At 32.2% G+C, this 25,525-nt stretch overlaps 2 protein-coding genes across 5 annotated transcripts; both read right to left on the bottom strand.

Moving 5' to 3' along the window:
- Positions 1-1,931: 1,931 nt before the first annotated feature.
- Positions 1,932-21,297, bottom strand: LOC120254216 (5'-tyrosyl-DNA phosphodiesterase-like). Of its 4 annotated transcripts, none has more exons than XM_039262361.1 (6): positions 21,013-21,297; positions 20,804-20,934; positions 20,617-20,730; positions 19,999-20,531; positions 16,114-16,119; positions 1,932-1,942 (listed from the first exon to the last, which is right to left on the bottom strand). In XM_039262361.1, exons 1-4 carry the CDS (start codon positions 21,203-21,205, stop codon positions 20,019-20,021), a joined length of 951 nt encoding a protein of 316 aa, XP_039118295.1. In that variant the 5' UTR covers positions 21,206-21,297; the 3' UTR covers positions 1,932-1,942; positions 16,114-16,119; positions 19,999-20,018. The 4 variants fall into 4 exon arrangements, with proteins under 4 accessions (XP_039118295.1, XP_039118296.1, XP_039118297.1 ...); XM_039262362.1 differs by lacking the exon at positions 16,114-16,119 and adding an exon at positions 13,721-13,724; XM_039262363.1 differs by lacking the exon at positions 16,114-16,119 and adding an exon at positions 8,772-8,776.
- Positions 21,298-21,772: 475 nt separating this feature from the next.
- Positions 21,773-23,459, bottom strand: LOC120254215 (5'-tyrosyl-DNA phosphodiesterase-like). Its single transcript, XM_039262358.1, has 4 exons — positions 23,212-23,459; positions 22,923-23,125; positions 22,593-22,706; positions 21,773-22,504 (listed from the first exon to the last, which is right to left on the bottom strand). The coding sequence occupies exons 1-4, from the start codon at positions 23,315-23,317 to the stop codon at positions 21,956-21,958; spliced, it is 972 nt and encodes a 323-aa protein (XP_039118292.1). The 5' UTR covers positions 23,318-23,459; the 3' UTR covers positions 21,773-21,955.
- Positions 23,460-25,525: the final 2,066 nt, after the last annotated feature.

The raw sequence follows: 25,525 nt of genomic DNA, 5'->3' as shown, positions 1-25,525 counted from the left end.
ACGTTTGCTCATATATATATATATATATATATATAAATGCTATTAGTTTTTGTGGTTTAAATCAAGTTTTAATATTTTTTTTTATTCTTTAGATATTGATAATTGATTTGAATTTGCGGTTGTTATGTAATTTTTCTTATTTTTAGTCATGTCTAAAAAATTTGTTTTAATAAAAAAAATTGAATGTCACATAATTACATATAATTAAAATATTATATAAAATTACTAATATATATATATGGAAAGCACTCAAAAATTGCCTGGATATGTATAAATACAATGAAAAAAAATTTATTATTCATTATTAACGTTACGTTAAGTTTTAATTTATTTGGTTCATTGTATTTTGATAGATAATTAATTTAAATTTGATGGCATTATGTTATTTTCTTACTTTTATTCATTTCAATAATTTTAATAAATTTAATTCAAGCTAAATTATTCATGAGTAGAGAACTTGCATCAAACATTAAATCTCACAAAATTATATGCAATTATATCTTAGAATTTTATTGAGACATATACACTCACAATTTATCTAGAGATACATATACATGTGAAATAAGGAATTTTTCAGTTATATCAAATTTTAATTTCTTATGAATTTCTTATTTTGGTTTATTTCAATATTTAGTGATAACTTCACTCCAAGTTACAATTAACCATGTGTAAAAAACTTGTTTTAAAAAAATAAACAGCATAATTAAATAAAATTGTATTGGGATATATATGTATATATATAAGGCTCAAATTTGTTCAAATTTATATATATCATAAAAATAAGAAATATAAATATTTATATATAATTAAATTATTTCTTTGGTTATTTCACGCGTAGAACCTAAAATAAAAGACAATGATGATATGTTAGAGAATAAATCACAAGAAATGCCACTATAACTCTTATTTAAATAGACATAGTTATCATTAAACATACAATACTATTTTAATAATAATACTACCTTATATATAAAATATACCAAACAAATAATTATATGACTCAACACATATTAATAAATCCATTGGATATACTTAATTGGTTTGATAACTTTCAAGCTCCAATTTTTCTTTGACCAATTAATTATTTGATTCGCATGCAGAAAATTAAAGATTTGACTCTCATTTAAAGCACGACTTGAATTTGGAATTCATACTTTTTATGCTAATACTTTAAGCGCTATTTACATGAAAATGTAACAGAAAACAACATCTGGCTGAGTCTAACACAACATAATTAACAGAAAAGAGAAAGGTCTTTGAAAAACATGCAATTTAGAGAATATGAAATTAACATAAGCTCTTCTTCTGCTATATATTATATATATAAGCTCAAACCACATCATCTTCATGACCTGCAACAAAATTCAGAAAAAATAAGCATTCAGTCAAAGAGAAAAACAAATCAAATTCAAATCAAATTTATTGAAACAAATTGAAGGAACTGGTTTCTATCATAACCTATTGGAGCAGCATCCTTTTCTTCATTAGAACCTTGTTTTGATTCATCACTAGTGGATGATGTTCCTGCTTTCTCATCTTTCTCATCAGACAAGAAGAACTTCTCCACCTCCTCCTCTTCATTAGAACCTTTCTCAGCAGCATCCTTTTCTTCATTAGAACCTTGCCTTGATTCATGAGTGGAAGATGGCCTTGCTTTCGAATTCTCATCTTTCTCCTCAGGAAACAAGAACCTCTTCACCTCCTCTTCAAAGCTAATATAATTCTCATTAATGAGATCTTCCTGTCAACAAATTAAAGCCAGTTAATTATAAGTTCTTTCAGTTTTACAGAAATATATACATACATGACACACACACACACACACACACACACACACATATATATATACAATAATACCGATGATTTCGATGATTTTACCATTCCTTTATTCTCTTTACTATGGAAGTCTGTTCTCTTAAAAAACTCATATGCTGCTGATAAACTGAAAGGGCTTGATTCAAAGTCTAAAGAATTTTCAGGACTTGTACAATTGAATGAAGAAAGCCCTCCTCCAGTTTCATTCATTGCACCAATGTTTTCATTTGCAATGCATACTGATTTATCCTTTGTTTTCCCTTCATTCTGCTGTTCACCATTTTAATCAGTTCAAATTAATTTCAAAACTTTTGAAACTAATAAACAAACATAAGATTATGAATTTGTTCTTGCATACTGGTTCATCCACTTTATTCAAAAGGTTCTTGCCTCATGATCAACTTGTTTCCCTTTGTTTGATTGTGCCAGCATCTACAAAATAACATGTTGGTAATTAAAGAACAAACATATAACTTTAAACTTGATTAACTAATTAACTAAGTACTTACCTCCATTGATGAATCAGTCTGAGGTCCCCTCACAAGATTATCAGCAACTGAATTTCTTTGGAGGAGGGCCTGTTCTTGTATGTATGCTTGGAGTGTTGGCATTAAGAATTGGTTCAATCCAAACTGTTTTTATTTTTTGTTTCAAAGAAATTGTTATCTTTGTTCATATTTCAAAGATGGAAACAGTAATTTGTGTTTCAGATATATATTTACTTACATTTGGAAGTGCAATTTCTTCATTTTGCAGTGCAACTGGACTTGCAAATCTGGTTGGTGCTGCAAGACAATAATATATATATATAACTTAATTAGAAAAATACATGTGATACTTTAAATTGTTATAATTAAAATTTAATTTTGAAGTTTTCTTTCTGAAAATTAGGTAAAAAGAACACCTGTATGAGGCAATCCAATAACAGGCACATTAATCTTAGGAGGTCTGTAAAACTGATCAGGAACTTGAGAAGCAATAGGGGTAACATTAACTTTTGGACGCTTAGAATCCTACAAAACGATTTTCTCATAATTAATTTAGCAAATAATTAATAAATTTAAAAATAAACACAGATATATCAGAAAACAAACTGCCAAATATATTTAAATTACTAAAACACATATCACTAACCAAATTAGCAGGTTGTGCATTCCTTTTTGATCCAACGTTAGAGAAATTCCTTAAATCACACACAAGAAAAAAAGGAAATTAGTAAACAAGAACTTGTTGAATTTTTATAGAATGCAAAATGTATGTTACCGGATTAAATTAGTCGATGAAGTTGCTAATCCGGGTGGTCGAATATTATTCGAGGCTTGTAAATTTGGATTAATGTTTCTAAGACAATATTGATCAACTGGTTGGGTTGCAAATGATCTGAAATCCTTCATGGCATTTAAGGATGAGTAATTAGTAAGGCCTGAGGGTACTCCAGGAGCAAACATTAATGATGGTGGCCTTTGAAGGATTGGAATTGCAGCTCTTGTGCTGCTTGATGAACCTTGTTCCATTTTTCTTGCATTTCTTTCATTTAGCCTTTGTACCACTGCCTATAAATTATAATGCAATAAAAATACTTATGTTGAAAGTATCCAAAAAAAAAACTCACATCAAATAATACTGAATAGAAGATGAGATGTTGGAGATATACATAAGTTGTATATAATAACCAAGAGTTTTTGACAACAAATAAAAAGAGTGAAACTAATTGGTTTGTAAATTCACTTCTTTATTTGAAAATAAATGCATCTTGTTTCTAGTCTAAGTGATTCTTCTGCAAGTAAACCTATAAAATTAGTGGTTTTTTTATTAAAAAAAATTTTAATTACATGAACTAACTTTTAACTATTTGATATCCAAATTTTGCTAGAAGAATATTTGACAAGAACACACGCATTAAAAAAATTTGCACAATTCATTCTCTTGGATTTTTTTGAAGTTAAATACCTCACAAGTAATTCTCGGATCTTGGCTAGTTGGCATGCCAAAATAGATCGCACAAAATATCTGCCACCATTCTGATAGGAATCCTTCCACCGAATCATTAATAGCTTAAAAAGAGATACAAAATTAGTATTTTCAAAAATTAAAAGATCCGTACTAATTTGGATCATCAATAAAAATAACATAATTTTAAATTCTTTTTAAGAGAAACAAAACTTAAAACATTATTGTAAGATTAAAACTCTATCTGTAATAACAAGATGCCTATATTTCTCCTTGCTATTTTACTCAATATTCCGTGCTCAAAGAAGTTGAACGGCAATTTTAATAAGAAACACCAATCAAATAAAAAAAAATACTATAAAAAATCTTCTTTATCCTCAAATCTAATTAACATGTATGACAATTGCAATTAATCACAAATCAATTTTCACTAGGGACACAAATTATATCAAGAAAATAATAAAAAAGAAATCTTGTGACACTCAAATCTAAACACTCTCTTTGTATCTCTAGCATATCTACAAATATTACTCTGATCACAAGAAATCTACTGTCACTACAAGCACAAAACATATAAAAAAAATTGCTTAAATTTTTCTTCTTTTAAACCCAAACGCTTTTAAATGTCCGCAATATCTATAAAACAATCGCAAATAAATCAATTTTTGTTGCATAAATAAAACATGCCAAGAAAAAATACTAAAAAAAAAAAACATTTTAGCGTGAATCTACTCACTTTCTTTTGTATCTCTAATAAGCCTACATATAAATTAATGATCTAGTAGCACATAAATCAACTTTCACTTCAAAAAGAAAAAAATTTGAGCAAAATTACTGAAACTCCTTTTTAGCCTAAAATGAAAACTCTCCAATAGATATGTAAAATTAAAACCATTACTCCGATAACAAATTTTCACTTCAAACATAAAATGTATCAAGAAAAGATTTGAAAAATTTTCTTTTTAACCCCACGACATTGATCTATACACAAAAAGGTACTATAAATAAATTAACTTCAACTTTAAACAACATTTCAAGTAAAATTACCATTATTTTTTACCATATATATCAATCAAAACTCTCAAACGGATTTATAGAAAACAATAATCCGATCTCAAATAAATCAACTTTCACCCAACACATGAAATAAATAAATTAATTAATTAAAAATAAAAATCTTCGATCTTTTATCCTAAAATTAAAATCCTCAAAACAGTGATCTGATTTCAAATTAATCAATTTTCACTCTAAACACGAAATAGATGAAGAAAATTGCTAAAAAAGAACTTCTTTTTACTCAAAAAAAGAATTACCAACATATCTACAAAAATGGTAATGTAACTTCTTTGACACCGATCAAAGATAAACAACTTCTTTTTCTTTTTATATTAAAAAGTCCTAAAAAAATCATTTCTTTTAAAACAACAAGATCGATCTGAAAAACAAAAACCCAAACCATTGAGAAACGAAAGAATTTTATTTCATATATAAAAAAAAACACTTTTATCATCTCCAAGTGCTGATCTGTGAAACGGAAACCCCCAAAGAATCCAATTAAGTTCACAGATCTAATGAAGATCAAGAACATTACCAACAGGTCCAAGAGGGACATCAACTTCATTCCTAAAAATAAGAGCAGTGGTGTGAAGGTTCCTTCTGACCAGATAATCATAGATGTAACGTTTCAGCCTGAAAAACAAAACCAAGAACATGATGATCATATATACATATACATATATATACATATATGATAAACAACCAAGAAGATGATGGAGAGTTCATCATCTTCAATCTCTACTCACATCTTTTCAGCGTCCCAATTTAGTGAAGAATCCATTGAAGAGAAAACAAGAGAGTGCAAAGAGAAGAAGAAGAAGAAGAAGAAGAAGAAGAAGAAGAGAGAAGAGATATATAGGTATGTTGAGAAAGACAGATATATATATATATATATATATATATAAAGAGAGAGAGAGAGAGAGAGAGAGTTGATAAGCAATCTCAAAGATTCCTGTATATATATATATCTAGTTTCAAACTTTCAAAGAGAAACACTGAAACAGAGAGAAAAAGAGAGAGAGTTGTAAAGGCATGCATAGTGGTGTGTATGAGGTGGCAGTGTCTGACTGAATGGAGGGAGAGATTGAGGTGTAAGAATAAGGGGCAGAAATGGAAACCTCTTATTGGGAAACACAACACCGTTGTAATCCTCGTGGACTATTTTGTCTTTTTCTTTGCTTTTAATTCGTGTCGGTTTCTTATTTAATATTATTTTATTATGTTTTTACTTTTATGAGGTATATTATTTTCCAATATATATATTTGTTACTGGTTTAAGTGTTTTACCTTAAGCTTTAATCTTTCTGGTTTTTGATTGGTTGATAATTAGTTTGAATTTGTTGTAATTTTTTGTTTATTTTGGCTCATATCTAGAGGACTTTTATGAAAAATTTAGTGTTGCAGGTGCCCAGACCCTCTGAGCAGCCATCACTGGCTAGCGAGCCAGTTGTTTTCTCCCCACTGGCATCTCCTTAGATTGTGATGACTCGCTTCATCCATCTCTTGGATAATCCTATACTTCCACCTTTTTTTTTCTATGTTCTCTTTGTTGTTTTTTGCATTTTGCTCGTTTTTCACTTAGGTGATCCAGGTTTTGTTGTTGTTGTGTTTTATTTTTAATTTTGTCTCTCATTTTTTTCGTAATGAATTTGTGATTTATCCCAATTTTTTTAAAAAAAATAATAATAAGTGTTGCATAATTATAATTAATTATATAAAATTTTACTAATGTATATATGGAAAACACCAAAAAAAATTGCCCAGATACATACAAATAAATGAGAGAAAATTATTACTTATTTTTCTTTTTATGTTAAGTTTTAATTTCTTTGGTTCATTGTACTTTGATAATTAATTTAAATTTGCTGCTATCCTGTGATTTTCTTATTTTAGTTCATTTCATTAATAATCAATAAATTTAATGCAAGTGGAATTATTCATGACTAGAAGATTTGACTTGGCAATTAAATATCAAAAAATTATATGCAATTATATCACAAAAGTAATATGACTCAACATATATTAACAAACCCCTACTCATTCAGAAAAAGAGAGTAAAAAAAAATCAAATTTATTGAGAAAAGAAAAGAAAAATCAAGGAACTTATTTATATGATCAATCTTTTTTTTTTTTTTTGAATAAAATGATCAATCTTTTGGAGCAGCATGATCCTTTTGTTCATTAGAACCTTGCTTTGATTGATCATGAGTGGAAGATGGCCCTGCTTTCTCACCATTCTCTTCCGAAAACAAGAACTTCATGACCTCCTCTGTGAAGTTAACATCAATCATTTCAAGACACTCATCTAGACTGAAAGGTGGTAGTGATGAAAAGTCTAAAGAATCATGATCAGGAGTACTACTAGTACAAATGAATGAAGAAGGCCCTCCTCCTGATCCAGTTTCATTCATTGCACCAATATTATTGTTTTCATTTGCAATGCATTTTGATTTTTTATCCTTTCTTTGATCTCCTTCATTCTGCATTTCAACACATGCATATACCATTTTAATCAGTCAAATAAACATCAAATTATTAATCTTTCCAAATTAATACATAAACATAATTAGATTAAGAACTTATGAACTTGTTCTTGCCTCCTCAACTTGTTTCCCTTTGTTTGATTGTGCCAGCTTCATCTACAAAATAATTATAGCATGCTGGTAATTAAAGAATAAGCATATAAATTTAAGCCTGATTAAGCACTAATTAACTAGTTAATTATTAATTACCTCCATTGTTGAATCAGTCTGAGATGATCCCCTCACAGTATTAATATTATTATTATTATTATTATTAGCAACTGAATTTGGATTAATGCTTCTAAGACAATGATCAGGTGGTTGCAATGGTGGTGCACTTTGTAGGGTTGGAATTGCAGGCCTTGTGCTGCTTGATGGACCTTGTTCCATTTTGCTTTCATTTCTTTCATTCAAACTTTGTATCACTGACTGTAAATTCAATGTGATAAAAACAGCAACGTCAAAATAATCAGCTTAATTAAAATGAAAATAAAGGCATCTTTAATCATTTCTGTTTTAAGTGATTATTTTTGCAAGTATGTCAATGGAGTTTGTATTTTTTTCATTAAAAAATAAATTTAGATGAACTATTGTTACTATTCTTTATCCAAATTGTACTAGAATATATGTGGTAGAAAACATATAAATTTTTGCTCTTGAATTTTGACATAAAATACCTCAAAAGGTAACATTCGGATCTTGTTTAGCTAGCACCTTAAAGTAGTTTCCACAAAATATCCGCCACCATTCTAATAAGAATCCTTCTACGGAATCATCAAACACTATATATAACAAAGATATAAAATTGGTTATTTAAAATTTATGTCATCCATACTAGTTTCAATATTCATCAATATAAAATAAGATAATTTTAAATTCATTTCTAAAAGAAACAAAACCAAACAATTATTAGAAGTCTAGAACATCAAAACTCTAGGTAAAATAACCAGATGTATTTTTGCTACTATTTATTCAATATAATCTTTTGAAATAACAAAAGAAAACCAATCATTAAAGACTTAAATTTCATACCAAAAGAAATTGAGTGGCACTTTCAATAAGAAACATGGATCACATTTAAAAAAATACGTAAAAAAATAATCTTCTTCACCCTTAAATATGAATGGTTGACAATATCATGATCACATGTAAATCAATTTTCACAAGTGAGACCAATTTTATCAAAAAAATAAAAATTTCTTTTAACACTCAAATCTAAACACTCTTTTGTATATCCAACATATCCACAAACATTAATCTGATCATCAGATATCTTTTTTTTTTTTTTATAAAATCAGAAATCTACTTTTACACCAAACACAAAACATATAAAAAAAAATACTAAAATTTTTCCTCAAAATCTACTTTTTTTTAATCTCCACGAGATCTACAAAATAATCACAAATAATTTGGGTTTTTTACATCTACAAAAATGTGTCATGAAAAATATTAAAACGAAAATCATTTTAGCTCAAATCTAGATGCTTTCTTTTATACATCCAAAGAATGAATAAATCAGTACTCTAGTCACAAATATAATCAACTTTCACTTTATGCATAAAAAATTTCAAGCAAAATTATAATTAATTAAAAAAAATCTTCTTTGCCTTAAAATAAAAAGTCTACAAAACAATATTCTAAAGACAAATAAATCCATTTTCACTTCAAACACAAACCATATCAAGAAAAATTATCAGAAAAATTCTATTTACCCCAAATAAAAAATTAATAAATAATAGAAGAAAAAAAAACTCTCACAAGGGTGATCACAAATAGATCAATTTTCACCGGAAACATGAAAAATTAAAATAGAAAATAGAAGAAAAAAAAATCTTTTAATCCTAAAATGAAAAGTCTCAAATGAATCTATATAAAAGAGTAATTTGATCTCAAATAAATCTACCTTCAATCCAAATGCAGAGCAAATAAAAAAGAAAATTACTTTAAAAAAAATCTTTTTATTCTGAAATCAAAACTTTCAAACAAATCTAAAAAAATAGTAATGTAATATTTTAGATCTCCATCAAAGAAAAATCAACTTACATTTTTTCTTTATCTTTTAAAAAAAATCCTCAAGAAACCTTCCATGATCCTATATATATATATATAAATATCAATAAACATTTCTTTGAAGCAACAAGATCGGAAAGACAAACAAAACCCCAACAGTGAAAAAAAAGAAAGTTAAATAAAGAAAATCACAATTATCATGCATTCCAATTGCTGATTTAAGTTCACAAATCTAATGAAGATTTAGAACAGTACCAACAGGAACATCAGGAGCAAGAACATCAGCTTCATTCTTAAAAGCAAGAGCAGTGGTGTGAAGATTCCTTTTGACTAGATAATTATAGATGTAACGTTTCAGCCTGAAAATAAAAACCAAGAACATGATGATATCGATCATCTATATTTATATATATATATATATGATAAACAAAGAAGAAGAAGGTGATGAAGAGTTCATCATCTTCAAGCTCACTCACATCTTTTCAGCATCCCAATGGAGTGATGAACCCATTTATTGAAGAGAGAGCAAGAGAGATTGCTAATTGATCAAGAAGAAGAGAAAGAGAGAAATTAAGAGAGAAAGAGAGATAGGTATGCTGAGAAAGAGGGAAACTTTGAACTCTTTATATATATATATATATATATAGCGAGAAAGAGAGAGAGAGAGAGAGAGAGAGAGAGTTTAGTATGATGGAAAGCCATGCAAGGGTACGTGAGTAAATGAACAATGAAGAGATTGAGGTGAAAGAATAAGGGGCAAAATTGGCTTATTTTGGTTAATTATACTTTATTAATTAAATTTAAAATTGATGTTACACACTAACTGCTTTTCTTATTTTGGTTCATTTCATTAATAATATATGCAATTATCTAAATTCTATTGAGACATATGCAGAAAACACTCAACATTTATCTTCATATATATACACAAGTGAAATAAGTAATTATATATTAATTTTCCCAATTAACATCAAATTTTAATTTCGTTGGTTCTCCATGTAACTTGATAATTAACTTGAATTTAAGGCTGTCATGTGATTTTCTTATTTTGGTTCATTTCAATAATAACCAATAATTTTTTAACCATGTGCAAAAAACCTTGCATCAAGAGTTAAACCTAAAAGTTAAATAAATTTTGTTGAGGCATACGGCATACCAAAAACACTCCAAGTTTCTTCAAATATATATAACATAATAAAAATAAGAAATGTATATTTATATATGATCAGATTGAGTGTTAATTTATTATTTTTTATTATTTAAATTGAACCGAAAATAAAAGATCATAAAGAAGACAACTAAACAATGTCATGCTCCTCCACACTCATGGAAAACTTGAACTTTTTTCTTAATAGATGTTATTTATTATTAAACAAACAACACTGTAGTAATAATAATACTATCTTTTGGATAAAACATACGGAACAATTACATGACCCACCAACATACATTAATAATGAATTAACCACTAAACATAATAGACACACAAAAATATATGTGAGTAAAAGGCTTGCATGAAAAATTAATAAATCTCACAAAATTATATGTAATTATGTACATATGCGGAAATATCTTATAGAAGATATTATAAAGATTTCTCTCCTTGAAAGGAGCAGTGAAGTAATTAGGGGAACTCTCAGTTCAGAGTGGGAAAAGTCTTCGTTAAACCAGGTACATAACATTCCATCAATTCCTCAAGAAGAAGAATATGCACCTGTTGTAAGGAAGAATACACATCCCTGTTTTCAGATAAATACTTGATTGGTTTGATTGTCCGGTGACTTTCAATCTCTTAACTTTTCTTTGCTCTCCATCAGCTTGAAATTTTGCAACTTTGATGGCCAGAATGATTTTGTTTCTTGGCCAATTTTCCAAGTAGGTGGAATGGAATCCATTTCCTGATAACAAGTCATCAAAAAGATTCATGTATTTCTCAAAGAAACCATTATAAGAAGAAATCGCAATGTTTTTTACCTAACAAAACTAACACCATGGAGAATAAAGAACCACCAACCAAAGCTCAATTCTGTTATGCAGATTGAGCAAGTTCTCAATTCCAGGTCTGCCGAGATTGATTATATGTTGATTCTGAAAGACGCCTGCTTTGGCAATTCCATTCACATTGATACCAATTTTTCTTAGTGTCTTCTTGCTTGGTATTACCGTTGTGGAGTCTGCATACCTTTGACTTTGCCATCCCCCCACCACCATCATTCTTCTTTTTTGTGTTGCCCAGGCAAGACAGGCAGTGAGTATGGTTCACAACCAATACATACATAGCCCTGTAAAACAATCAAATGGTGGAAGACAAGAATGTCATACTGAAATGCAGCAGAGATTCCTCAAACAGTGGATCACACATAGATACCTGTGAATGTAGAGAGATTTTACAGGGAACATTCATGGTCCTGAGAAAATTCCACATGTCCTTGCCTTGTATGTTTGCCAATGGATTCCATTTTATCAAGCTATATATCAATCCCTTTAAAAGCAGGATCTATCTATCTGCACATAGATAAAAGCATGTTTTATCATGCTATCAAGATCTTGATTCTTGATTAATTCTAATGCTCACAGCAACAATTTTTACCTGTACAACAGGGATATGTGATCTTGTCCCAACGAATTGATCCTTTCTCGGTCAAGTGATCCAAGCATTGAGGCCTTTATGTGCTCTTCTAAAGGGTCTTACTTCCCTCACCCTACAGTATTTCTGGTGTTCATCTCCATAGAATGAGAGCAAACCTTTGCTCCTCACAAGCTTCTGCACTTCAAGTGCATCCGGGACCATGTATTCAATGTGCATATCATAATGCTTATCAACTCTGTCAAAGAATCTGTATGTTTCTGGATTCAACCTTCCTGTATCAAGGCTGAACACCCTGAAAGGCCAACCAGTTAACCGAGCATAATCTATCACAGCAATATCCTCTGCTCCACTACACATCGAAAACCTTGAATTAGAACAGTAAGTGATGAAAATCTCCATTAGCAAACAATGAAGATGTAATCAATCAAACTACAACCCTTGTTAATCTTTGTCAAGTTTATGGAAGTTGTAACACAAGGGAAATAAACAAAATATAGAAATAAAAAACATCACACAATGAAACACAGACCATAGTTGGCAAAGATATGACATGAATATCTACAAATTTCAGTGGAAAATGATTTCAGATTTTCTTGTTCATATAGTTGCCTACGTTTTTTATGCTGAACAGTTAATTAGTGAACCAAATTAGACTTGTATTGTCACATTTATGATTTGTAAATACCTCAGAAACATACCATCATGGCTTCATAGAATGTGCTGGAGACCTGTTCTTAAAATTCTTTTCTCTTGTACAATATCACTAAAAAAAAATCCTAATTTTAGTACAGTTATGTGAACAACTACATACAAGTCACAATAAGAAAGTTTCTTTCATTCTCTGACTTTCCTCCATTTTCCATCAATCCAAATACAACCTCAATGAATTTAGCCCTAAAATGCATGATCAGCGTCAAAACTACCAACAATAATAGTGAATTTAGCCCTAAAATTCTGGATTAAAATCAGCATTGCAAAAACTACTCAGATTTAATTTTTAAAAAAAAAAATCACAAAAGATAACAGACGAGAACACATAAAAATTCCATTTTTACGACAAAACATAGGATCACAACAAAAAGCAAATACCATACTGAAAGCATGGCGATCTCGTTCCCGAACAACTCCAGAGCCTCATTCACGATCATCAACAGCGAAGACCATCCAACTCCACTGCAAGCTTCTCATACAACTCCACCTCCACCTCCCTTTCCTCATTCACCACCACACCGCAACTCACCGAAGCCGCGAGTACAGCCAAATCAGCTCCTCTGACCATCTCCACAGCGTTCGCCTCCCATTGCCTCGTCAATCAGACAAACACCAATCGAAGGGACCAGCGTAGAGCATTCCAGCGTCCTCAAGGAGGCAGAGAAAGCTCGCCAGTGGCAGCGCACGGTGAGGCCGTCGGAGGACCGAGACGAAGCTCTCTCTTGCGCTTCTCATGTACGATGGCCATTGAAGAAGGAGCTCAGATCCTTAAGGTTCATTGAACCTGGACTAAATCATGCTTTTTCGACCATGTTAGCCACGTGTCTTCCTACCATTGGCCGGTGCTCTATTCACCCTCAACACAACCAAACAATAACTTAAAAAGAAACCAAAGAAAAGCAACCCAATTAATTATGTCTATCATATGTGTGCTTGTTTGATTTTGTAATATTAATTAACAATAACAATAATAATAATAATAATAATAAGTTGAACTAGGTGTCTTTTTGCCTTCCCATTTTGAGTGAGGGAATATAAAATAAAAATTAAGCTTTATTATTCAAACAAAAGTTGGTGTGATGGAGAGATTTGTTGGAGATGTTGTTCTTATCTTTAGTGCTATAATTCAAATCAACAGTGAAACACTTTTAAATTAATCTCAATGTAACAGTAAAATTATAAAACTATAAACAGAATTCATTTCCAAACATGGCTTGTTCGAGATACACTCTGTTTTCTCCTTGAACTAATAAGTATATATATATATATATATATGTATATATGAGTTTACATCAATGCTGAATAATTGGTGCAAACTATGTATACCATGCCGAGCAATCGTACTATCATCGCCTAAATTATACACTTCAAACACTGGCTTAACGGCATTCGGATCATTAATTTGTATCTGTGGATACAAACATTGTGATTAGCTCAAATTGTCAAAGAGAGGTTATGAACAGAAATTTGCACAGTTTAATTGCCTGAAGATCAGAATGGTTTGAAGCAGCAATTGATAGTCACAATTTGTATTTTTTACTAGTTACTGTGTTGAGAATCTTGAGATTGAATTTAATCTGCCAAGTAGTGGGAGAGTAACTCTTATCTGCAATTTTCCTGCTGATTGATTGAACATGAAACAAATTGTGAGTGTGCTTAAATTAAATTAACATCAATTAATTTGATCATACCTGTTTACATAAGCAAAAAACCAATCACTTTTTGGATCATTAACTCCTACCATGAAAATTTGATCAGATGAAGGGTCTATATTAATTTGTGTATCTATCCCATAAACAGTATTGTCTGAATCTCATAATGACCAAAAATGAGACTTTCAGAAATAGAATTGGTACATTCTAACAAGCACTTAATTTTCAGGACCATTGATGAACAATTGTTAATGCACATAAGATTGGCATTAGGGACAAAGAAACCAAAGATCAGACCAAGTTTTAGAAGATGTGAAAATTTGAATTAGTAACAACCCAAAATTGATATCCCTTTTACACATGTTAAACAAAAATCACACCAAGTTTTAGAAGACATGAACATATGAAAATTTTGCAGGAAGAGGAGCTTCAAAGACAAACCTGATGATCAACATTCACATGATACTAAAAGAAAGTTAATTGGAAAAGTTGTCATTCCATCAACATATTCTTTGCTAACAGATTGTTGTAATATGAAAAACAATTATAAGTGATATAGTTACAAACTGAGTAAATTTGCATCAAATTACCTTAATTTACTGAACAAATAGAGTGCCTAAAAAAAAATTATATAGCCATGACATTCCTTCATGAAGCAGCCTCAAGTTCATAAAATACAAAACCAAAAGATCATTCATAAACAAAAGCTACAACTTTTATCAGTAATAAATAAAAAAAAAAAAAGGGAAAGATGAGGATGAAGTGCTGCTCATTGCCATCTTCCCAAAACTTGCATTGAAGAACAAACTACTATACAACTCAAAAAACTAATGCAAATATAAATCCTTTGGCATAAATTTATATTAATTATTTCCTCAGAATCAGGGAGCCATTAACAAAAGAAAAAGATGCAATTTTTATCTGTTTCTTAGCATCAATCCACAAACTAAATGCATTTGAAGTAGTTTGAGATGAATTGAGATAAATGAAAACAGGGCCATAAACCTTCCTCAAATTAAAGCCTCACCGTTTTCTTAAAAGAAGCAACTACAACATTCCAAATAAAAAAAAAGGTCAGAGTTTTCAGTGGCAGTGATAGCGGAGGAGGTGGTGGTGGTGGTGCTCACGAGTTCGTCTCTCATGATTTTGGAACAAAATAATACACTAGTTTTAGTCTATCATATTCTGACACGCGTCTCATATGATATTATTATAATTTTCTATTACGAATAGGAACACATGTTAGTTTTTAATAGGCTGGAACCAGAGTATTTTCTAATTTTAGAACCAAAGAAAATGAGTTCGATGCTCACGGCAAGGCAGCAAGGGACGGTGTGGGCGGTGAGGTTTTGCTTAGTAGGACCGCCGCTGCGGAACTTGTCGGAAGGGAAGACGAGCTATGAACCCAGAGGTGCTGAAGTGGGTCCCGCTAAGCTCATCATCCATGGACCCCACCATCCCTGTTGTCAACTGCTTATTGATATTTGTTATCCACCTGGCATGAGAGTGGGACCCATTTATTTATTCATTTAATAATATTATATACTCCCTCTGAAACATCTATTTTAACGGTTTCACGAGGATTAAGAGGCAATATTTATATATATAAAAAAAGCACAAATTTAGAATTTTATGTATATTTAGCTTTGTTGTTTTTTTTGTTTTGTTGATTTATTTTTTTATAATAAAGTGAATAAATCATAAATTTATTAAAAAGAGAAAGGAAAAAAACTCATTTATTTTTTTATTTATTTTTTATTTATGAAAAGGTGGATAAACCACTGATATTAGAAAATATAAAGGGTACAAAAAATTCACCAAATGTGAAAAACACAAACAGACACAGAGGAAAAGATAAGGATAAGATAAGGCGACGACGAAAAAGCACTCCCGTCGACTGCAGCGAAAGAGCTAAATCCTAATCCCCCAAATGCCCCGGATCTCTCTCACTGAATTGTCGACCATCGGGGGATGTCGACATGAGGCTCTATCAGCTCTAGAGTGCAACGAACACTTCCAGAAACACATTCTTGTTTCTAAGCCTGCCGGAGGATGTTAAAACGGTCCCAACCAGTGCAAATACCAACGCAAAGACCATACCCAATTCCAACTTGGAGTCCCTTCAACCAATTAATCGGATCGCAGCCCACCCACGTAGCATAAATAAGTAAAATAACAAGGTCCACATAACCCTTTTCATGTGGTAGTCCAACATCCAAGACTTCTTCACAAGGCTCACTTCGGGCGCGACATTCCAGATTATTAAAGAAACCCCACATGGCGGCACATTAGTAGGTGGATAAAATAAGGAAGAATCCTCAACCAATGAGAGCTCAACACCCCAGTAATTAAACCAAAGAAAGAGCGACACCAATGGGGGATTGCTCTCATCTCCCAAGGGAAATAAAGACTTGCCCAAAACCTCGGATATCACATCCCGCACCTCCTCTCCAAGCGCGCCAGCAGACCTGCAACATTCCTCGGTCAACGCACGATTCATCCCATGCTCGACATGCCGGCCTCTCGAGCCTCTCGCCCATAACAACTGATGTTCAACGGTCCGAGAAGACTCCCGACCAATGGTTCGTCCCCACGAATCCATCCGACCAACGGTCAAATGTGAAGACTTCGGTGGCTGCAACATCGTCTCCGTACCAGCGGCAGTGGATCCACGCTCAGCCTCAGCCCTTTTACCAACAATGGGGAAGCCAAGCTCCACCCGTCATCCTCTCACCGGCGTGGGAATACAGCTCAATCGACGCCACACGAGTCACTCTATTCGTCCGACCAATCTCAAGCCGTCCAACCCTGCGAACACCGGTGAGGGAGCTAAGCTCCACCCCTGCCGTCCGCTCACCCGCATGGGAGCACAACGCATCCGACCTCGCACGACTTTCTCTCTCCGTTGGGTTAATCACGTGATGCCCAAACCTAAAAGCTCTGGCGAGGAAGCCAAGCTCCACCCTGGCCGTCCTCTTGCCGGCGAGGGAGCGCATCTCTACCATCACCACCCAAGTCTCGAAATCCTTCCAACCAGTCACCTGTCTATCAAACCTGAACCCATCTGCAAGGGAACTAAGATCCACCCCCACCATCTTCGCGCCGGCGTGGGAGCTCAGCTCAACCATCATCGCACGAGTCACTCTCTCCTCTGGACCATTCATCGGCAAACCACTAGGACAGGAGCCAAGCTCCATCGCCCCAAGTTCACTTAAGCCACAAGGATGGGAGCCCCGCTCCACCACCGGCCTAAGTGGCCCGTCCTCCAGTCCGCCATCGCGGAAACCCAACTCCAAACCTGCGTGGGAGCCTCGCTCCACCACAGCCCCAACTGGACCATCCTCAACCCCCACCTCACGGGAGCCAAGCTCCACCGCCGCACACTTCCGAGGGAAGAAGACCAACTCATCTACAGCCTCAGTCAGCTCCAAGTTGGCCTCCCCTCCGCCTACTTCAAACTTTTGAAAAGCTTCAACACCCGACATTGAAGACGCATGCTCCACCCCAAACAGCGAATCCAAGGATGAAGCGAACTCATCCTCATGTTCCTCCTCGCCATCATCCTCAAAGTGAGGAGGGGGGAGATGCAAAGGCACGAAGATCGGCCGGCCATCTGGGTCGAAAGTGAGACGAACGTCTCCACCCATCCTCGCTCATTTATTTTCATTGTTTAGAATTGTGAAAAAAATATTATGCAAAAGATGATAAAAGATAAAGAACAATGAATTTAATTTAAACTAATAAGATTAAATTTAAAAATTAACATTTAAATTAGATATGCTGATAGATTATTGGAAAATGAAAACTTCTAAAAATAAACACTTATAATTAAATGAAGAAAGTAATTAAAAAAAAAAGTGTACCCTATGAAATCTCAAAATTTTATTTAGATAATGTGGTAATATATTAAAATGTATACTCACTCAAATATATGTATTAGAGGTCTAAATATAATCTGGACGTACAGGTCAGAAATTTCAAAAAGGGAATATATGTATATATATATATATATGTATACCTGGCCTTTTAAAGAAGGATTAATTGAGTTGATCAGCAAAACAGGGAGGGCAAGAACTTGGCCTCTTGGTGGACCCAGATCTTCTAACATTAGCATTATCTTTTGCTTCTCATCTTATCTTGCCATACACTGAAATCTACATTTTTCACAAATAAAAAAAAAATACTTAGAAATATATATATATATATATATATATATATAAATACATATATTTGTTAGATGGCTCAATTAAACAATAATTGATAATATTAACTTACTGATCTATTCTTAGTTAGTTAGTTTAAAGACCATCCAAGGTTGAACTAGATCAAAGCCTGGCAAACCAGCAGTTCTCTCATATATTGCATAAGAATAGAACCCTGAGATCCCACTCCTCACTATATACCTGTTAATCAATCATCATTAATTAAACATAACACCTCTTTCTTAATTTTTTTAATTATATATACATATATATATTAAAAATGCATGAAACCTTATGTCCACAGACAAAGCCAATCTTGTTCCAGTGTTGTCAGTCACATGGTCCTTGCTTGAATTTATGATACTGAATTCAGTACCTGAAATCCTGCAATTCATTCACTCAATATGTGCAAAACCATGTATAAAAAGGTAGAACAACAGTAATTAATTGTATATTTGATATTTAATTTGACTACCAGATGGTCCCAGTATCTGCTAGGGGGAAAAAATGGATGTGACTTCTCATCTAGAACCCGGCCGTGTTACCCACGTTCTACGCCACTCTTTTAATTTTTGATTTATAAGTTGGTTGATTGCTGGTGACCTGTTGTTCTATCCTCTTTGTTAATCTCCTCTGTTCATTTTTTTATACTCTCTCTTATTTTAATGAAACATGGTTTATCCATTTTTATCAAAATAAAAAAAAAAAATTAAGTTCAAAATGAATCAAGAATTGCAGAAAAAAAAAAGAAAGAGAGTATCTGATTCTAATTACCCTCCAATTTGATTCTCCGGAATGTTATTCATCCCTCCATACTGAATTCCTGCTAATATTCCTCCTGGTTTTGTTATTGTGAGCTTTAATTCCATTATCCAGGACAACCTGCAACCATAATTGAATTAAATTAACACATAGCTTTAATACATTAGAAAAAAAAAAAAAGTAAAACAAAACAAGCATGGAAAAAGATTAGTTAATTACATAGGTTGATTGAATAACCAAAGTTACACTCTTGTTTGCCATCAAGAAATGAAGTTATTGTGGTCTTTGAATGATGCATTAGATTATATATTTATGAATTAGTGAGGCAGAAGGAAGAACATGCACCATCTTTACAGTCTAAAAAATTTGGATTTTAATTATGCACAAAGATCAACATACATATCTTGTTAACATCACCAATTGTTTCCTCACTTATTGTTTTGATGAAAATCAAATATACCATCACAGTATGAAGACTTTGTACAAAAATTCAACAAGAAAAATAACATCAACATTCATATAAAAAAAAAAAAATACACCAAAGCGTATCCGAAGTTTTTTTTCGGCATCATTTATTAATTAAATAGTCATATATTGATGTGGAAAATACAAGTCTTGGTACTTGGCAGATATATATTTAATTGCAACTCCAACAAGAAACCATACACAATAATTAATGATATTTAATATGTGGTCCTGACACCTTATCATCAAAATAGATTGCTGATAAAAAGTCTAAAAACTGAAATTATTCAAAAGAGATGATTAAGATTAGACCATAGTGATCACTTGGCAAAACTCCATTAATGGCTTCTGTTCCAATTAATTCCACACTTTTGCAAGAGAAATCCTCCAATCTGTAGATAAACCTGTCAAACCTTTTCTGCAGATGATTTTGATTTTTCCGCATTGAGTTTGTTTCAGTATCATAATTCCCTCCATTTTCTGCAGGTTTGAGTGTTTCCCATGCATCCATTAAACCATCATTCAGAGGAAAAGCTTTGTCTTTGTCCTCATCCCAGTTGAAAGCACCACCCCATATCACATTTGGAGCATATTTGGAAAGAGCCTGAAGTTCTTCAACCTGAGCTAAACGTTTGCTAGAGTTGTTATTTTCAGCTGTGCAGCTCTCAAGCTGGCATGTTGTAATAATGAGCTTCTTATCTAAACCGGTATCGATATCGGCCGAGCACCAACTTCTTCCCATTTCTGTGTCACTGAATTGTTTGGAAATGAATCCTCTTACTGGGAATTTGCTCAACTGCATCGACAGTTCAGTTTCCAAACATCAGAACAAGAATTAAAAAAAAAAAACTAATCTAATGTTTGAAGTTCAAGTTCATTACTATGATGCAGAACTGTTCAGTTTTGCGAGAAGCCTTTTCTGGAGAAACTGAACATTTGTACAAATCCCACCAACTAAAACTCATGAAAATTTCATATATATGCTTTGTAACATCCTGAAGAAATAACCAAAAACTCAGCACTTATCATGAAGATTAAAAGGAAAAAAAAAAAAATCTAAATTAGCACCTGCAAGAGGACAATGTCTGGAGAGTGATGCTCTATAAGTTCACCAATTGCTTTCATCCTCTCATTTACATGCACTTCTTCATTAGAACACACATTATAACTCATGATCTTCAATGTTGTTTTTCCATCTCCTGTGAAATTTAATTCTAATGAGAATTCAGATTGAAAAAACAAACAACCATGCTCTTTCTCTCTATATATATACATACCTGGAACAAAACCTTGTGGACGTTGATAGCCAGCACCGCCACGAGGAGCCTTTTCAAGATCACCGAAGCCTGAAGTCACAACACTATATGCACCCATAGCTAAAAGTGAGCCTTCTGTGACAACCTCCTTCTCTTGTACTTTTTGATCTCCTCGGAGCCATGGTAGCTGCATGCCACTCCCTGCATTCCCCATCTCTTCTTCTTCTTCTTTTCTCCTTTGCACTCACAATTGATCTTGTATGAATTCAGCTGCTCTTCCTTTTGATTTATGGCAATGCCATCTACCAAATGTCATTTATTACAAACAGCATCATTTGATTTGAAATATCACCCTTTTTGATCCACAATGAATATATATTGGTGGCTGTTGGCCAAACCAAATATTTTGCAAGCATGTTGAGTGGTTAGATGAGAGCAAATTGGGTGAGTAAAGGATTCAGTACATGTTTGGTAGGAAAATTAATAACATTCACATATAATCATTTGATTTTTTTTTTAATTATCTATTTCTTAATGATGCTAAAATACTGATAAAGTTTTCCTATACCTGCAGAGCAATAAGTTAGCATTAACTAATTCCATGACTTGAAGTAGATGAAGAAAATCTCAATTTCATTAAAAGAGCTCAACCGTTTCTTTTTATTACAGTACAGCTCATGTTATTTATATCTCTGTCTATTTTGTGGCTTAGAGTTTCTACAATCAAAAAAAGGTTTATTTTTATGAAATATTTTACTTCAATATATGACACTGTCGATTGTTTGTTACAGAGTCGAATATACAAACTATATAAAGTTACTCCATTCAATACAAAGATACAAGATAAGTCCATATACCGTACCATGACGTTCAGATACAAGTATTTTTACATATAAATACAAGATATTACTCGATGTGTGCTTATTTAATTCATCCCAATATATAATCACAAACACTTTTCACCTCACACATTAACAGAGATGGTCAAGATGAGGCCATAATGATCACTAGGAAGAACAGGGAGTACCTTCCCCTTGTTGTGATGGAACATCCCCGGAATTGGCTTCTTTCCGATCATTTCTACATTCTTCATACTGCAATCTTCCAATTTGCAGACAAACCTGTCTAATCTTTTCTGCAGAGGATAACTACATTGCAGCATTGGATTTGATTTTGTATCAAAAGTCCATCCATCTTCTCCTCCTCTCAATTCTGTCCATGCATCTTTCCACACTCCTTGTAGAGGAAAAGTTCCGTCTATGTTCTCATCCCAATTCATGTCACCACCAAATACCACATTCGGGAAAAGCTGAAGATACCCGAGAGCTGCCTTTGCCTGAGATACTCGTTTTTTCGAATGCATCTCCGGAGGATTCGGACTCTTGAGATGACTTGTTGCAACAATGAGTGTCTTTTGCAAACCGATCTCGATTGCAGCTAAAAGTAGACCTTTTTCATTAGATGAATTCTTGAACGGAATCGAGATAAAATTTTTCACTCTTACTTTGCTCAACTGCAGATGATCAAGAAGATGAAATACAATATATAATAAATCTAATTGTCTCACATCACATCGATAAATCGATTAATGAATATATTACCAGCATACAGAAATATTTTCCTTTTTCTGCCTCCTCTGGTGAAACTGAAGAGTGCTTATACAAATGCCACCAGCTTGAACTCAGAAATAGTTTATAGATACGTGGAGTTACCTCCTGCATCAGAAAATATTATTTTCTAGATAAAATTAATCATATCATATGCTTTGAAATTAATAAATTAAGAAGATCCTCCTTCTACAATTTTTAACACTAGCTCCTCGTTAGAACATGTTAGTCCAATTAAACCAAAAAGCTTAAGCTGATAGGATATATATTCAAATCTATATAATTTTGAAATTACTATTATTAGTTAGTCTAATAATACTTAACCTGAAAGAAAATGACGTCCGGTGAGTGCTCTTGTACCAATCTGCCGAGAGCTTTTATTCTCTCTTCCACTTCAACATCTTCACGGGACCAAACGTTATAGCTCATGATCTTGATCTTGATCTTGGTTGGAGAAATACATATGTTATTTCTCTCTCTTGTTGTAACCGGAGAAGAATTAGATTCATATCTTTCTCCTGTTGAAACTAAAGAAGAATCAAATTGAATAAGAACCACAATAATAAGATATCTATCAATATCTATCAATCTATATATATATATATATATATACCAAGAGGTTCAAGTTCTTGAGATTGGGATCCTAAACTCAGAGCACCTAGAGCCAATAGAGCACCTCCTGCCACGGCAGCGCCAAACTTAAGAGCCAAAGCAAACATATTAGAGGAGCTTTAATTTCTCCGTCGTCGATTTCTTTTTTATCCTTCAGTATCATTGTTACTATTATGTAACTCCTCCGATGAACTCTCAGCATTCTCCATCCCTCTTCTCTTCTCTTTCTTTCTCTGGATCACTACTGAAGCTCAGTCAGTCAATTAAGTAAAGCTTGCTTGAAGGTGTTACTTTTGAAAGTTCGGTAGTGGAGTTGCTTTCCCGCGTTAGGATTAGCTGTGTGATATTACCATGTTTTTCCTTGAGATCCAGTAATATTTTGAAACGTGGCATAAGTATGGCTTTTTTATTGGCTTGTTAAAACGTTTATGTATTTCAGGTAGCACAGGTGATTTGAAGCTTAGCTTTGTTCTTTATGGAATTCCTAGTAATGCTTTTGGACTTTACAGAACAAAAGATACTTTTTTTACTTTTGGAACTTATATAGTATTTGGACAAGTGGAAAACATATAAGCTTTTATTAGTTTGGGATAAGACCTATTATGAGAGTTTTTTTATTTTTTATTTATTTATTTATAAGTTGGATAAACCACAATTGCATTAAAAAGAGAGGAAAACAACATAAAGAAAACAAAACAGACAAACAACTCCACTAGAAGTGGAAACAAAAGCACGCAACAGGAGAAACAAACACTAAAAGACAAGACAGCGCACTGAAAACACAGAGAGGAGGAGAGAGGGACTCCTCCAAGACACAGCAATCATCAAGTGAGGTGGAAACACTGATGCATTAATTACAATGGTTTATTGACTTTTAGAGATTTATTAACTCTCTCTGATATCAAATAGGGTTATTAGAAATCTATCACGTGTATACTAAAATTTTTTTCAAGAATTAAAACTGAGCTAATAAATCCCTTTATCATGCAACTTTAGAGGGGAGAAAAACGATTCCCCAAAATCAATAAACATTGAATGAACAATTTTAAATTATTATATAATATTATTATATAATATTATAGCGGTTATGTCAACTCAGAAATTCGACTCTATATCTTCATATTCATTATTTAAGTAATAATACAATGCACTAAACAGTAGTTGCTAAACTATAAAATTTGTTGGGAATTGTTTTGATTTTGATAATCTTAAATTAAACCGAACTTTGACTCTCTCTTTTTTTTCGAACTTAATATTTGAAAAAATTATCAACCCAGGTCGCATGCTTTCTCAAACCAAATACCCATGCCATTTGAGCTATTTATTTATATATTTACTTGTTTATATTATTTAGAAAAAATTGATTCGTTAAGATCGAAGAGTTTCAAAAGGACTTTTAGATCGCTATAAGACTTTCTGCCCAATAAATCACTCATTTTTCAAATGCATACCCACCAAATCCTTAATTATGAGAAATTATTTTATATATTACTCATTTTAATTATTAGTTTTAGCCAAGGCAAGCTTATCTAGCACCATACCATTAACTCCCCCAGCATAAAAATAGAAATTAAGATTCAATGGAATGAAACCATGACATCACGTAAAATTTTATTCAAATAAGAAATTATCATATTGTAACTTTTTCTTTTTTTTTTTAAAGAAAAATTAACTTCTCTTTATTATTTAAAAGTATAAATAATATTAAACCAGAACCCCTCTTTAAACCCTAAGTTGTAAAGCGCAAACCCCCAATTTAGGGTTTAGGGTTTAAAATTTAAATTTTAAGATTTAGAATTTAGGGTTTATGTTTTCAAAATTTAAGGTAAAAGGTTTTATAGTATTTAGACTCAAGATTTTAAGATTTTAGGTAATATTTTATAATTTTTAAAATTTAGGGGATTATATAGTTTGAATTTTAAATTTACAAAAGAAAAAATGACGTGGATGATAAAATGGATGCCAAGTTATACGAGAAACCTATTAGGTTTAATATTATGATCTCTAATTCGAAAGGGATATTATCTCATATGGCATTACTGTTTTATATAATATTTCTCTAAAGATGGAGCCCACAAAAATAATTAAAAAAATGATTATATTTTGCTTATTATCTAACATTGGTATTTATGATTTTCTTCATTAGTTTATTAGTTACCTAGCCGAATATGCAAACTATATAAAGTTACCATTCAATACGAAGATACAAGATAAGGCTATACCATACCATACCACGACTATTAAAAGTAGAATTTTTTATACATATATATAAATACAAGATCTTTCATTTCCTCATTCGATGTGAAATTATTATA

Source organism: Dioscorea cayenensis, unplaced genomic scaffold (assembly GCF_009730915.1).
Source record: "Dioscorea cayenensis subsp. rotundata cultivar TDr96_F1 unplaced genomic scaffold, TDr96_F1_v2_PseudoChromosome.rev07_lg8_w22 25.fasta BLBR01000381.1, whole genome shotgun sequence".
Lineage (NCBI taxonomy): Eukaryota > Viridiplantae > Streptophyta > Magnoliopsida > Dioscoreales > Dioscoreaceae > Dioscorea > Dioscorea cayenensis.
Note: the sequence above shows the minus strand (reverse complement) of the source record. Positions and strands in the feature narration are given on the sequence as shown.

Excerpts from the sequence above, each read along its gene's own strand:
- LOC120254216 (XM_039262361.1), bottom strand. The coding sequence starts at position 21,205 with ATGGGGAATGCAGGGAGTGGCATGCAGCTACCATGGCTCCGAGGAGAT. Across the intron at positions 20,731-20,803 it reads CAGACATTGTCCTCTTGCAG|GATGTTACAAAGCATATATA; the intron begins GTGCTAATTTAG and ends TTATTTCTTCAG. Across the intron at positions 20,532-20,616 it reads CTGAACAGTTCTGCATCATA|TTGAGCAAATTCCCAGTAAG; the intron begins GTAATGAACTTG and ends CTGTCGATGCAG.
- LOC120254215 (XM_039262358.1), bottom strand. The coding sequence starts at position 23,317 with ATGTTTGCTTTGGCTCTTAAGTTTGGCGCTGCCGTGGCAGGAGGTGCT. Across the intron at positions 23,126-23,211 it reads TCAAGAACTTGAACCTCTTG|TTTCAACAGGAGAAAGATAT; the intron begins GTATATATATAT and ends ATTCTTCTTTAG. Across the intron at positions 22,707-22,922 it reads CGGACGTCATTTTCTTTCAG|GAGGTAACTCCACGTATCTA; the intron begins GTTAAGTATTAT and ends TTTCTGATGCAG.